Source organism: Rhinopithecus roxellana, chromosome 6 (genome assembly GCF_007565055.1).
Source record: "Rhinopithecus roxellana isolate Shanxi Qingling chromosome 6, ASM756505v1, whole genome shotgun sequence".
NCBI classification, from domain to species: Eukaryota; Metazoa; Chordata; class Mammalia; order Primates; family Cercopithecidae; genus Rhinopithecus; species Rhinopithecus roxellana.
Genome location: NC_044554.1, coordinates 89177677 through 89194362, shown reverse-complemented (window position 1 = coordinate 89194362; position 16686 = coordinate 89177677). Strand labels below are relative to the sequence as shown.

At 34.8% G+C, this 16686-nt stretch overlaps 1 protein-coding gene across 4 annotated transcripts in view; it reads right to left on the bottom strand.

Moving 5' to 3' along the window:
- The window catches only part of SEPTIN7 (septin 7), a 104848-nt gene that overhangs the window by 39851 nt on the left and 48311 nt on the right, over positions 1 to 16686 (bottom strand). For all 4 annotated transcript variants that reach the window (XM_010361128.2, XM_010361129.2, XM_010361131.2 and 1 more), the window contains exon 4: positions 2460 to 2566. In XM_010361128.2, coding sequence (XP_010359430.1) covers positions 2460 to 2566 — 107 coding nt within the window. The remainder of the gene's footprint in view (positions 1 to 2459; positions 2567 to 16686) is intronic.

The window sequence follows — 16686 nt, the reverse complement described above, 5'->3', positions numbered from 1 at the left end:
AGAGATATTCTCACCTCCATTACCCCTTTGTTTTCAAGATAAAGAGAGTTTCTGGGAAGATATTCACAACAGAAGAGGATATTTTTGAAGTGTTATTTTAAAGGAAGGTAAAATAAGTTTAGACAATTTATTCTGAAGCTAGGCCAATGTAAGAATTCTAATAAATTGAGAGCATGTCACATCTTTAACAGATGCTTGCCTGGCGAGAAAATGTCTGCAATATCTAAAATGTAGGGGATGATTAGATTTTTAAAACTCCTATAAATCAGTAAGAAAATGACAGAAAATATTAAGATTATCAAAACACTTTAATGAAATGTGAACAGTTAATGAGTACAAAAGACATGTTCAACCTCACTAGAAATCAAAGAAAATAAATTCAAATACCTTTATATCTTTATGCACACACAACAGCAATGAGCGCCTAAGTCTACCAAGACATACACAAGAATGTTCCTATTAGTAAAAAACTGAAAACCCAAAGGCTTATCTAAAATAAATAATAAAGGATATACTGATAAATTCACACAATGGAGTATCATACTATGATGAAAAAGAACTACACCCAACATGAGTAAATAATACAGACGTAATCTTCACTTAAAGAAAACAGATACAAAAAAGTGTATGTATATGACGTTCAAGAACAGGCAAATTTATCTATGGAGAAAGCAGTCAGTTAAGGTGTTTATCTTTGTGGGGTGTAATACTGAATGAGAGTGAGCACACGGAAGAAACTAGGGTTCTGGAAATGAACTGTATATTAATTTGGGTGGTGGTTAGTTTTACCTGGCATATCTAAATTCACAAATACCTAAATTAAGGTATTCATAATAGATACCCAAATTAAGAAAGTTCAAAGTTTGTTTTCTTGCTTAGGATTAAAATTTCCAATATTTATGACAAATAAGCATGTAGGATCAAGTTTTTAGAGCATAATTTTGCAGGTAATTTTAAATCTCAAGTCCCATGAAGGTTACCAAACAAAACAAAACAAAACACAACACAACAAAATCCTAAAATAGAAAAATCGAAAAGAGAAATAAGAAATACACTTCACAAAATTATTCCTTTGGGATCTAGTTAATAAACTGCATCTTGTAGTTTGATATATATGAGTTACTGCCCAGAATATATAGACTGGCCTTCCATCCTGTGCACTGGGATGATCACTACCACTTCTTCGAATTCAGTTAAAAGCATCACTGCCTCAATGAAGCCGACTCCAGCCAGAAATGTTCACTTGCCTCCTCTCTGCTCATGGCCTATATATCACACAAGCAGAGCTCAACAACAATATTTTTAATCAACAGTTTAGAGCAGTACTGCCAAACACAAATACTATGTCAATCACATAATTTATAATTTTCTTAGTAGCCACTTTTAAAATAGGAAAAAGGTTAAATAAAAAAAAAAATACCATGTCAATCATATAATTTATAATTTTCTTAGTAGCCACTTTTAAAATAGGAAAAAGGTTAAATAAAATTGATTATTTTATTTATACATCCAAAATACTATCACTGCAGTATACAATCAATATAAAAAATTATTGAGATTTTTTTTTCCATGCTCAGTCTCAGACATCTGTGGTATATTTTATATTTGCAGAACATCACAATTCAGACCACCCACATTTCAAAGATTAATAGCCACACAGGGCTACAGGTTGCTGTAATGTTTAATAAAAAGGGCATATCTAGAATCCAGCCCCTTGCTCTATAAAGTGTGATCTACCATCCAGCAGCATCAGCATCACCTGTGATCTTGCTAGAAATGTAGAAATTGCAGCCCATCTCAGACCTACTAGAAGAACTAAATTTAACAGGATATCCAGGATTGGAATGCACAGCAAAGACTGAGAAGCAGTAAATTAGATCACATATACCTTGGGAGTCCTACAGAATTGCTATTGCCATTCATCTATGATATGGTATTATGCCACTGACTAATACAGAACACTGTATTTAAATAACAAAAGCTTTTCTATAAATCATGTTTTCTCTACACTATCCAATGCAATTTTCTGCAATGATGAAAATCTTCATATGTGCTGCAAAAAATGGCAGCCACTTGCCACATGAGCTGTTAAGCACCTGAAATGTATCTGGAGCAAATGAAAAATTGCATTTTTAGTTTAACTAATTTTAATTGATTTAAACATGTGGCAAATGACTACTATACTAGATAGCACAACTCCAGGGGAATTGGTTACTATGTCACAATGTCATCTCTAGGAGAGTCCTCGGGACAAATTTGGAAAGTTCTAGTCAAGATAATTCTTCTGATTAACTGTACTTCTTCTGTTTTTCAATTTTATGAAGTCATATTTACTATCTTACACTGAATAAAGGCAAATTTGTATCTTACTTCTAAGGAAGCATAATAAAAGTTATGATATGTGCTTTGTATTAATATTATTCCAGCTTATCATCAATTAACAATACTAATATCCATACCTGTACAGTCTTTTTAATTCTATGAGAAGGACCTGGATACTCTGGAGAATACAAATCTGTGAGGAATAATGAGTTGATTAACGTCGACTTTCCCAATCCAGATTCACCTAAAAGAAATAAGGGAAAATATCTGTTAAATTCACCCACTTTACCCAACCTTAAATATTCAACAGATGCTATAATCGAACTTGCTTTATGCAAGTACTTCTTGGTGAAACAACGAAATGACATTAGAAAATATGCTACAAAGAATAAGTATCTTGTCCTCAGTTTCTTAGCTATCAAATTAGACTCATGTTTCCAGGGATTCTTTTCAGTCTTCTAATTATACCACTTATATTCATTAAAAGTAATGTATCTAATAATGTACATTTTTAACAGTAATGTATTCCCAAAGAAAAAAGTCATTATTAAAAAATCCAAGTTGGATTACACATTGCTGCTTGAGTGAAATAAAGTTTTTCTTTACTAACAGACAATAATGAATGACCAAAACAAGAAATCATGCAGCCATAAAAAGCAAAAATCTGCTAATACAAAGAATAATTAATTACAATGAACATCTCCACATAAAATTCTAAATCACAAAAAATACTTTCTAATTTAGCCACCCATCAGTCTAAATATAAGGGTACTTCTCCCAAACCAGAATCAAAAAAACTCTTAGGTAATTACTTTTTATACTGCTTCTACTCGAGGTAGGAGGTAGACATGAAGGAAGCTAGGGCATGATTTGTACTCTGATCACGTACTCTTTTTTGACTCTCCATGTCTAGTCTAATATACATAGTCTAGTGTATAGTAACTATTACAAGTGTACCAAAATATAAATGGCTTCAAGGTATATATAACCTAAGGTTAAAATAAATTATAAACCATATTACGATAATTAACATGGCAAAGAGTTAAAGTATGTATTGTTAATAATTCACTTAGAATAATAGGCATGTTTAGCCTAAGTAACTGATGTCACAATATATGTCTAGGAGGAATTCTTTTTATATCAGCTCTCAAAAGAGATAAGATCCTTTCCACATGGCCTGGGCTTACCCCTTTGACTGACAGCATGCCACTTTTTACTAGATGTAAAAATGCCAAAAATGTCTAAGTCACAGGAAAGTAACATGGGTTGGCCACACCCAATTCTTTCTTAACTCTTATACCTTGAAAGCAGAAAGACTAGAATAACACCCAAGCATTTGGATGTTATCAGAAATATCTACAATATTTCCCTTTGGAAATATAAATGAAAATTTTAGTATATACAATAATGTTTTGGGAAATTAAAAAGTATGCTCATTAAAAAATTAACACTGTACTCAATAAATTATGTTTAGAGGTTTTTTAAGTTTTTTTCCCCTTTTTATTTGTGGTGAGGAGTGGGGGAACAAGACGACACAGGACAAAGGGAAAAGAGAGAGGAAGAAAAATAAAAGTCTGAAAGGTAACACACCAAAATGTAAATAGTGGCTATTCTGGGGATAGTACAATGTGGATGATTTTTCTTAGTTTGTTATACTTCGGGGTGCTGTAAACGTCCTTCAATATGATTCTATTATTTTCATAATTTAAAAAGCATTACTGAGTGGCATCAGCAAAATGGCAAATTAAAAAGCTCAAAGCCACATTTCCTCACAGAAACACCAAAAACAACCATAAACTCGTAGAATTAACCTTACAGGACCTGTGAAAAACAGTCAAAGGTCTATAGCGACGAAGCAAACGCCCAATTAAGGAAAAAGACATGCAAACCTTTTGTGACATTTTTCTGTGATCTTGTCCCACCCCTTCCACAGTTTATCTGGGTCTCAAGAAGGCAGCAAACCAATTCCCAATTCATTCCCTTCAAATGGGCGGGAAGAGTGCAGACCTAACTTGTAACATTTTAACCTCTCTGGTCTGCCAGAAGAACTGATCCCTATTTTGCCTAACTGGGACCTCGTTTGGTGAGAGAAGCAATGGGCACCACTTATGAAAGCTGCAAGAGGACATAATAGATATTTGGGGCATAAGATTACAGTGGGTAGATATAATAGACCATCTGAGCATCCAGGTGAGACTCTTTGGGAAATTAAGACATTCAAAAGCAGCCATGCATACAGGAGGAATTGAGAAAGCGACCCACAGGCCTAGGCAATACAAATGCTCAGAAAAGAAGATCTTAAGCTTTCATCTTGGGGTGATCACTAGGTTAAGGGAATGCTCATCTGCAGAGAAATGCCCCAGTAGTACACAGCCAGTGTGCAACTGAGAGAGGTGACTCTTTCAAATACTCAGTTTTCAAAAAACATCACAAGGCATGCAACAAGGTATAGGAAAATATGGCCCAAAGGAACAAAAATTTCCAGAAACTATTCCTGAAGAATTACAGATATTAGACTTATTAGACAGACTTGAAAGTAGCTGTCTTAACTATGCCCAAAGAGCTAAAGAAAAAAATGAACCAAAATGAATGGAAATCAGGAAAATAATAAGCAAAATGAGAATATCAATAAAGAGGAATTATAAAAACAAATTGTGGAGCTGAAAAATACAATATTTGAATTGAAAATGTCACTATTATATAGGTTCAATAGTAGAACTGAGTAGGCAAAAGAAAAAACTCAGTAAACCTGAAGACAGTTGAAATTATCAAATCTGAGCAGAAAGAAAAAAGACGAAAAGTGAACAGAGCCCAAGAGATTATGAAACAAAACAGCTGGACCAATATATACCCAATGGATGTTTCAGAGGAAGAGAAATGAACAGAGATTATATGAAGGAAAAAACTCCCCAAAGGTGATGAAACCGACGAATCTACAAATCCAAGGATCTCAACAAACTCCAAGTAAGAAAAACTCACAACCAGTATCAACACAACTACAATCAAACTGTCAACAGCCAAGACAGAATCTTGAAAGTGGCAAAAGAGAAGCGACTCACTGCATAGTCAGAGTCCTCAAATAAGACTATAAGCCAACTTTCTGGCAGAAACCTTGGAGGCCTGAAGGCAGTGCAATGATACATTCAAAGCGCTGCAAGAAAATAACTGTCAAATGCAAATTCTGTATCTGGCAAAAGCGACCATTATAAATGAGGGAGAAATAAAGACATTCCCCAATAAACAAAACCTGAGGGAGGTTCATTATCACTACACATATATTACAAGAAATACTGAAGGTAGTCCTTCAGGTTGAAATAAAAAGACTCTAGACAGTAACTCAAAGCAATATAAAGATATAAAGATTCCGTAAAGGTAAATGCAAGGGCAAATATAAAAACCAGTATTATTAAAATTTTGGTTTGCAAGTTCACCTTATATTTTCTACGAGTTTTTAAAGGCAAATGCATTAAAAAATCATGAATTTGTGTTAATAGGTACATCAAGCATAATACTGTAACTCACGACATCAATAACATAAGAGAGGGACAGAGCAGTGGAAGTGTCGTTGTTCAATGTGATTTAAGTTAAACTGGTATAAAAAATTAGACTGTAATAACTTTAGGATATTATGTATTATCCCTATAATAACCAAAGAAAATTTCTATAAAGTATACCAAAAAGAAAAAAAAAGAGAGAAGGGAATCAAATTGTGTCACTACAAAAAATCAAGTAAACACAAACGAAGGCAGTAATGGAAGAAATGAAGGACAAAACAGCTAAAAGACATACAGAAAACAAAATGGCAAAAGTTAGTTCTTCCTTATTAGTATTTATAGGTAAATTGATTAAACTCCCCCAATTAAAGGCACAGAGTGTCATAATAAATAAAATGGCATGACCCAACTGCGTATCTATAAAAGACACATTGTAGATCTAAGAAAACACATAGGTTCAAAGTAAAAGGTTAGAAAAAGATAATTCATGCAAATAGTAACCAGAAAGGTAGAAAAGCCATACTAATATTAGACAAAATAGTCTCAAGTCAAAAACTATTATCAAAGACAAAGAAGGACTTTAAATGTTGATAAGTTGGTCACTTTGCTAAGATGATGTAACAATTAAAAACATATATATAAGCAAACATCAGAACTTTAAATTATGTGAAGCAAACACTGGCAGAATTAAAGGGAGAAACAGTTCTATAATAATAGTTGGAGACTTCAATACTCCAGTTTCAATAATGGACAGTACAACCAGACGGAAAATAAGCAAGGAAATAGAGGATATGAACAAAACTGTAAATCAATTGAAGCTAACAGACAGACAAAACACTGCATCCAACAACAGTGGTCTACACATTTTTCTCAAGGGCATGTAAAGCATTTTTCAGCAATGACTAAAAGAAACAAGTCTTAACAAATTTTAAAGAATTGAAATCAAGCGAAGTATTTTTTTCCCATCATAATAATATGAAACTAAAAATCAGTAATGGAAGGAAACTAGGAAAACTAACAAATATTTGGAAATCAAACAACACATTCTTATCAACCAATGGATCAAAGAAGAAATCACGAGGGAAATTAAAATATACCCTGAGACAAAATAAAAATAAAAACCCAACATGCCAAAACTTATGGAATGAAGAAAAAGCAGTGCTAAGAAGGAAATTTATAGTTGTAAACACTCACATAAAAATGAAGATTTTAAACAACCTATGTTTACACCATAACGAATTAGAAAAAGAAGAGCAAACTAAACTCAAAGCTAGCAAAAACAAGAAAAAAATAAAAATTAGAGCAGAGATAAACAAAACAGATTTTAAGAATAGAAATTGGGCTGGGCATGTTGGCTCACGCCTGTAATCCCAGCATTTTGGGAGGCCTAGGAGGGTGGATCACCTGAGGTCAAGTGTTCAAGACCAGCCTGACCAACAAGGTGAAACCCCGTCTCTACTAAAAATACAAAACTGGGCCAGATTTGGTGGCGCATGCCTGTAGTCCCAGCTACTCGGGAGGCTGAGACAGAAGAATCGCTTGAACCCAGGAGGCAGAGGGTGCAGTGAGCGGAGATCATGCCATGGCACTCCAGCCTGGGCAAGAAGAGTGAAACTCTGTTTCAAATAAATACATAAAAGAATAGAAATCGGCCAGGCGCGGTGGCTCATGCCTGTAATCCTAGCACTTTGGGAGGCTGAGGCGGGCAGATCACGAGGTCAGGAGACTGAGACCATCCTGGCCAACATGGTGAAACCACGTCTCTACTAAAAATACAAAAATTAGCTGGGCATGGCAGGGCGTGCCTGTAATCCCAGCTACTCAAGGAGGCTTAGGCAGGACAACTGCTTGAACTCAGGAGGCGGAGGTTGCAGTGAGCCGAGATCGCGCTACTGCACTCCAGCCTGGCAACAGAGCTAGACTCCGTCCCAAAAAAAGAATAGAAATCAGCAAAACCAATTGTTAGTTCTTCAAAAGAATAAACAAAATTGACAACCCATAAACTAGATTGAGAATAAAAGAGAGAGACTCAAATTACTAAAATCAGAAATAAAAGTGGGGGCTGGGCATGGTGGCTAAGGCCTATACCCTCAGAATTTTGGGAGGCCGAGGCGGAGGGATCACTTCGGCTCAGGAGTTCAAGACAGGCCTGGGCAACATGGCAAAACCCTGTCTCTATTAAAAATACAAAAAAAATTACCCTGTCATGGTGGCACATGCCTGTAATCCCAGCTATTCAGGAGGCTGACGCAAAAGAATTGCATAAACCGGGAGGCGGAAGCTGCAGTGAGCCGAGATCGCACCACTGCACTCCAGCCTGGGTGACAGAGCAAGACTCTGTCTCAAAAAAAGAAATAAAAGTGGCTCATGGCTTTCCTAATTAAGGACTGGACTATTTGCCACCACCCCACTCCCCCTTTTTTTGAGTAACTTTCCTTTTTGGAAACAGTGATGAAGGTTTCTCCCTTTATTCTCAACAGTATGTATACCTCATACTACTCTCTACTATCAAATTTCTAAATACTTTCTGCTTTTTTAATACTCTTTAAAACTTAGCAAATACCTAGCTATACTTTCAGTTAAGATAATACTTTTTCCCACTGGATTTTTTTCTTTATCTTTTAAATTCTTAACATTGACCATGTGAAGTAATACGCTGTATACCCTGAACTCAGCTATGAGATATTTAACATATCAGGGGAGATATAAATAAATTAACTTCCATCGATTCCTAGACTACTTACACTGAAATTATGGACCAAATTTTCTAATTCAATTCCCAAGTGGCATTAAAACCAAGATGTTTTGTATTTCAAGAAACTTTATCCACGGTTATGAAAGTTTAAAAACTTATCAAATGTGTGGGAAAACTGCAATTTAAAGACAAATGATTAGGTTTCCTGTTTAAAACCAATTACAATATGAACCATAACTACACTAACTGGGTGATCTCTATCAAAGTAAACACTGCAAACAATAAAGGGTATCATTTGGCCAAGAAAAAGATAATTTCTGATTCCAATTCAACATTGCTCCTGTGTAACGTGTTTCTCTAGTTCTCAACTACACATTTATTCTTGAGTTATTTCTATGTTAGTTGTAGTTTTCTTTTTAAGTTGGCTCTGGGCAAAGTAAACCTTTCATAACAGATTGAGAACTGTTCAATTTCCCCAATTCTAAGATACAATTTTGCCCCCCAATATTTCTAAAAACAAATGTCTCATAAACAAAATGTAATTGACTGTACTATTTACCTCCCTCAAATCAAATTTGATTATATGTTTCAGAGTAGATCTTATCTTAGAATCAAGGAAGCAGGAAAATCAAAACACTTCTTCCCCTAGAATCGAATTCAATTAGAAAAGCCAAATCAAAGAGGCCTTAATTATTTTTTCCTATAACTGAGAACTTTATATTTAATTTTTAGAACAATTTATTCTGAACTCAAGTGATTTCTATTTCCTTATAAATTTGGAAGTTTCCAAAGAAACAGAAGGTTTTAACACAAACCTGGATGAGAAATAAGTAACCAAGACCATCTCCCACCTTGAGGCTCATGAGGTGAAAAAAAAGCTCCCCCTTGAGTTATATGCAATAGGGGTAATGATCCTCAAAGAGCCAAGTTTCATTCAGGGTAAGGAGGCAGAAAAAATGGGTACCAAAAAGTAGTTGAGAACTCAGTCTGCTTTTTCTGGTTCTGTACGTAAGGAGCTTAGAAGTTGCCACTCCATTCTAAGAAGTAAAAAGCTGAAAAGATCTGATATTTAAAAACAGAATCCAATCTTTAAGAGCAGTAAGGACACAAGGCAGTGATCCAGCAATTGCCCTTCTTGATGTTTACCCAGCTAAGTTAAAAACTTAGATCCACACAAAGTCTTGCACACAGGTATTTGCAGCAGCTTTATTTATAATTGCCAAGACGTGGAAGCAACCACAAGGTCCTTCAGTAGTTGAATGGATAAATACACTATGGTACATCCAGAAAATGGAGTATCACTCAGCACCAAAAAGAAATTAGCTACCAAGCCATGAAAAGACACGGACCAATATACACTGATGAGCAAAAGAAGCTAATCTAAAAAGAATACATACTGTATAATTCCATTATTATAATTCCATTAATTCCACAATTATACAATGGAATTATGTAATTGTGAGCAAGATACTTGCATTTTCTGTTTTCTTACATATCAAATAGTATAAGAGTATGAACTATGAGGAATAAATTAGGTAATATATGTGAAATCTAAGCACAGTGCCTAGTATACATTAAGTGCTCAATAAGTAGTTGTACTATTTCTGTGATTCATTTAAGGAAATTAGAAACACATGAAAGTCTGATATGACAGAGGTAAGAATATAAATAACAACAAAATGTTAAAAAATACTTCAGGCAAAAACTTGGAAACAATAGGAAGTTAGCAAATTCCACATTAAAAGACTATAGGTCTTTTGGATATGGATTAATCAAGTGCTTAAAAAATAAAAATGAGGCCGGGCGCGGTGGCTCAAGCCTGTAATCCCAGCACTTTGGGAGGCCGAGACGGGCGGATCACGAGGTCAGGAGATCGAGACCATCCTGGCTAACACGGTGAAACCCCATCTCTACTAAAAATACAAAAAACTAGCCGGGCGAGGTGGCGGCGCCTGTAGTCCCAGCTACTCGGGAGGCTGAGGCAGGAGAATGGTGTGAACCCGGGAGGCGGAGCTTGCAGTGAGCTGAGATCTGGCCACTGCACTCCAGCCTGGGTGACAGAGCGAGACTCCGTCTCAAAAAAAAAATAAATAAATAAAAATAAAAATGATTTAAATAATATGCTTAATTTTCAAATATACATACAGAAATTTCTACCCGAAGAATAAACTTATTTTTGAAACCTATGGAATACTAAATAAGCTGATTCTATGTAAGGCTACACAGAAAAGTAAATCAATGCTGGAACCTACAGATCATATTCTCTGAATGCAGTGAAATTAAAAATTAACAAAAAATAACACAATTCATCCACCTACTTAGATATTTCTCCTTAACTCTTCCTATGTGAAAATTACTCAAATACAAACAAAATGAGTATTACACATAAAAATCTAGGAGATTTGACTAAAGTATTTGGAGGAAAAACTCATGCTTAAAATAAGCGTAAAGAAAATAAGTCAACCATCAGGATGGTTCTTGGTGAAACTGTAAACTGGTACAGCTTTTCTGAAGACTAACTTGGTAATCTACCAAAATTTAAATCTACATGCCTTGTGACCCAGGATTTCACTTTCAGAAATGTACATTACAGAGGCATTTATATGTGTGCCTAGAAATCTAAGGAACCTAAGCAGTGTAACTATGAACATCCATCTTCATTAACAGCTGCCTGTATAAATCATGATAAAGATATTATAGAATACCACAAAATTGCTAAGAATATACTGACAGGAATATTCAGTATATATATACATATATACACACAGTATATTCAGTGATAGGGAAAAAACATTCACAGAACAGTACTTACAGCATGGTACTGTTTACACCCAAAAAAAATTGACATAGGAATGCCTGGTGTGTATGAAAGTATACAAAAATGCCAAAAGACTTGCACCAATTTAATGCTTATCTCTAGAGACAGGACTGGAAATGAAGGTGGGAGAAAAAAGGAAGCTTGCTTTTTACCAAGTATCTTTAGAATTTAGTTTTTTAAAAATAAAATGTATATTTTATAAACTTTTCTTTCTTTGGGAAGCTGAGGGGAGGGTAATAATAACAGAGAATATACCAACTTTCTAATACTGTTTATTTCTAGATGGGAAAGGTTATAAAACATTGAAATTTTTCTTCTTTGTATATCAGTTTTTCTACAAGAACCATAAATTATATTAATATTTAATTTTAACTTTTAATTCTTTAAAGGGGTTGATAATATGTTATACTACAAAGAATTCAAGAAGAATGCCTGAGAACAGTCTACCTGCAAATATAATGATTGGGAGTACTGGGATAAAAGTTAAGAGAAAAATGAGTATTGAGTCCAGTAAGAGACTACAGAGTAAAGGAGAGGGAGGCATCAGGCACAGGTTACTGCAGATGCTGGCAACTACAGCTCCAGACAGCTGTACTACAGGAATTCTCCATTTTGACACTACTGACATTTTGGATTGGATAATTCTTTATTGTGAGAAGTGTCTTGTTCATTGAAGGATGCTTCTCAGCATCCCTGGCCTTTACCCATTAGAAGTCAGTTAGCATCCCTCCTCCCTAGCTGTGGCAACCAAAAATACTTCCAGACATCGACAAATGTCCCCTGGGGGGGCATTTTTTAAATTTTGAATCCCCAAATCCTCTAGCACTAATACCACTACACATAAACAACAATGACAATGACAGCCAGAAAGTTATAAATTCTTCCGTGTGCCAGTGTTTTACAAGCACTGACTTAGTTAACCTTTATAATGCCATTAGATAGATGCTACAGGTTGTGTATCACTTATCCAAAATGCTTGGGACCAGAAGCGTGTTGGATTTGGGGCTTTTTCAAATTTTAGAATATTTGCATTGCTCATCAGTTCAGCATTCCTATTCTGAAAAGCCAAAATCCAAAAACTGGTTCAATGAGCATTTCCTTTGAGCATCATGTCAGCACTCAAAGTTTCAAACTTTGGAGTATTTGAGATTTCAGATTTTTGGATTAGGGATACCCAATCTGTATCATTATCATTACCATTTTAAGGTGAAAAACCAGAAACAAAAGTGAAATAACTTGCTAGTGCCAAACAGTCAATAAGTGGTAATGTCAGTATTTGACACTAGGCAGTTATGTTCTACTGCCTTTCTAAATACCCACTCTCATTTATCCATTAAAGACTGTCCCATAATTCCCAAGTACCTTCCTAATCTGGTTAACCAGGTTATTTGACATGGGATATTTTACCAGTATCTTCATTAACAATAATACTTAATATTTTTATTCAATAACTATAAGAAAGACACTGAGCTAGGCACTTTACATGCATTCAATGACTTCAATAATTACAAAACTCTACATAAGATTCTTTACACAATTTCACAGCTAAGTAAGTAAATAAAACCTCTGAAAGTAACTTGCCAATGACAAATATCTCTACCAAGTAGCAGAGTTACAGCTCCATCTGAATGGCAAATCTCATGTCCTTTATAATACTACACTTCCCAGACTCTGAGCAGGCGAAAAGAACATGCTTCTTGACCTCTATGTCCTGGTCCACTTAGTGGTTTTCTTTTTCCCGAGAAGACTCTCACTCTGTCGCGCAGGTTGAAGTGAGAGGCACAATCATGGCTTACTGCAACTTCTGCCTGCTGGGCTCAAGTGATTCTCCCACCTCAGCCTCCCGACTAGCTGAGACTACAGGTGCATGCCACCATGTCCAGCTAATATTTTTTTAAGAGATGAGGTCTTACTATGTTGCCCAGGCTGGTCTCAAACACCTGGATTCAAGCAATCCTCCCGCCTCGTCCTCTCAAAGGGCTGGGATTGCATGCTTGAGCACCAGGGCCACTGCTTTTATTGCACTAACCACAATGAGTTTCACACGGAAAAGTAAAGGATAAAGCAATTCAAAATTTAGAAGAGAAAGAAGAGAGAAACTAAGTTCAATAGCCTTTAATCTTGTCAGACTGAGTACTTCTACCTACCCCTAGTATCAAATCCCACATCTGTCCTGAAACTAAATCATAACCTCTTTAGTAGGTTGAGGAAGAGGGAAAAAAGAACCTTTTACAAGATACAATAATAGATCTATGCCTTTTCAAGAATAACACTGATTCAGTGAATATTCTTCTAAAGTACTCAGTCAAGTACCTCATACAAATGAGGTATTTGTAGGTTATTGTACTGAGTCAAGTACCTCATACAAATGAGGTATTTGTAGGTTATTGTATTGTCTTAATGATTCTATTATCGTAACACAGAGGTTACCAAAATGTCATTCAAATAAGCCTGATAAAATACAGTTTATTTCCCATAAGCAAAGTCACCTTACTGAAATCATTGTGACTGTATGACATTGCTATGGGAGCTCTAAAAACAAGCTATTTTGTAACGAGTAAGCAGTCCTTTTATTTGGTAGCAGAGTAAAATATAGCACCTGACAAATACGAAAATAGTTTGGTAATACTATTATTCTTCCCTGGAAATTTTTCCTAAGAAGTACCCTGAAGGTGTAAATTAAGTGTATTCCAAATTTTTCTGTGCTTCCTTAAGTATCACATACCCTTAATCCAAGTTGTCTCATTTTTTTTTTCAGAAGTACCAATAATTGTAAGAAAGTAGTTGTGTAACTTTGGAAAACTCTAGGGGGAAAGGTTATAGTAGTCCTTAGAGCTTAAAATTTCCTTGAAATCTCTTATCTCGGTTCCATCAATAAATTCGCCTTGTGACCTTGGGCAAACCTATACTTCTGTGTGTCAGTGCCCTCCTCTATGAAATGCAGATAAAAGCAGTACCTACAACACAGAGTTGGTGTGAGGAATAAGTGATCTTATTAGAATCATACCTTGGCACAGTGGACACGTGAATATCAATAATTGGTAGTTGCAAAGAAACGTATTTTATTACTATTCATGTTTTCTCACAGAAAAAGAAAGGACCCTAGTGCAACTACTAAGAATAAGGGTCAAAGGTGAAGTAGACAGCCTTAAGAAGGGAATAAACATTTGAAACAGGGATGCAGGGGAGTAAAGTAGAAGAGTAAGGTTGGCAATTTATTGACACTAAAGGGTACTGGCCTCAAAATAAATAAAAAGGAATGTTGAAAGCAGTGAGGCTATGCCTGAGTTTGAACATCAATTTCTACTCACATTTAGTAGAGTAATATTTACTTCCACACCAAAATGTCAAATGGCCTATAATTATAAGACAAAATATAGCAGCCTTGTCTAATAATCTCAAAGTGACTTATAACTACAATTGATCCTTGTTCATTGGCTTTACTAAACGGAAGGAAATAGTCATTAATGCAAAACAGTAGAGACTATAATCAGTCCTACCAAATCAAACTCTACTTAAACACAAAATCTGTGGAAACAACCCAAATCAAGTATACTTCTGCATTATTTAGAAAACATTTAAGAATAATAGAGTTCAGAATTATACATATACTGGCTTAAGAAAAAAATTACTCAAGATAAAAAGACTATCTATAACATTTCATATTTCTTCAAACTAGTATTTTAATAAATCCAAACTTTTTTGAATGTTCCAAATTAATGTCTATTTTACATTTATTTTGACTTTGAAATGCATTATACATGTTTCGCAACAATGTCATTATCATTCCCTCATTTTATTGTATTTTAAGGGGAAATAACTGGATTTTAAATTTTTTTGTCCTTGTTAAAACAAAATATAATATTTACAATCTAAGATGTTACTCTATGAAAATTATGAAACAAGAGTAACTACAGTTAGTAATACAACACCTGTACTCTAACCTAATAAGCAGGTTAAAATACCCATATCCTTCTTATCTTTGAGGTCTTGCCCATGAAAGCCATATATTCTATCACTATTTAAGAATGTTAAATTTCAAGCCTAAAAATAAAACATTCATCAAATATTTGTTTATAAGGTTTTGAAGAAAGTCACAATAATATTTGTTTATAATAGCTAACATCAAGTTTCTTCAGGTCTTTGGGATTGAGATCCTCCAGTATTCATAACAAAAGAATCTGAGCAGTCCTGCTTTAAAGATACTTGCTTATCTTTGTCTTACTCAGCATCTCAACTTTGTATCCATTTCTTATTAATCTCTAGATTTTCTGAGACTAAAGTAGTATCTGACACTTTATAAGTGATCATTAAATTTTTATCAAATAAATGAATGAGGAATGCAAAGATAAGATGTAGTCCTTGACCTTAAAAATATTAGTATGGTAGAAGAGGTAAGATATGCAAACAAACAATGAACAAACAAGGCAGAATTTTATCAAAACCATGAATGAGATACCCCAAAGCAACAGAATTTCAGGAAACTGAGAATCACACCAGCCTGGAAAGGAGGTCACATTTTAATGAGGCTTTGAAAGATGGAGTATCATTTCAAAAAGCATTTCAACTTTCTGGGATATCTGTGATACCAGGAGCCACTTTTACCATTTTGTAGCAATTGTATGGAAAAGAAAGCAAAGGATTTTAAGAAACAGAATCTTTAAGTCCTTTCAGAATGTTTTACCATGTTAGAGTTGAGGCAAGGGAAAAGTCTGAGAGGAGCTGGTGATCACACTGTGGAGCTTTTCTACCTTGCTCCTCTAACTCCTTCCTTCCTTTTTCTCCTGGGTTTTGAAATCAATTTTGTTCAAATTCAAATCCTAGTTCATTAACATACAAGTATATGACCTTGATCAAGATACTTACTTTATTAATTAAATGCACAGGGCTTGACATTTTAAAAAGCACCTCATATGAAACCTATTAAGAGGTGAGACAGCAACAAACCATAGTTCTTAACCAAAATACATATTAGTGTCATCTCAGGACCTATTTCAAAATAGATGATCATATTCCATCCTAGACCCAAAGCCCAGAATATCTAGGCAAGTGTTTCCAGGAATACGTTGAAGAAGCTTCCCAAAATGATTTGAAAGGTAGATGAAATTAAGAAATTCTTATGTTCATGTCATCCTGTCCATAAAAAGAAAATTAAGAAATTCTAGTAAATAAAGGATGACATAGGGCAATATGCCAGATTAAATCAACATTTAAACATGGCCCATAGGAAAGGATCCTAATAAAGAAGGCTTCAACACAACCAGGTAAACCAGAAGGCAATATCACAAAAAGTGAGGAAGAGAGTTTCAAGGAAAAAATGGTCAATAATGCCAAATAAGTTAAAGAAAAAGACAACC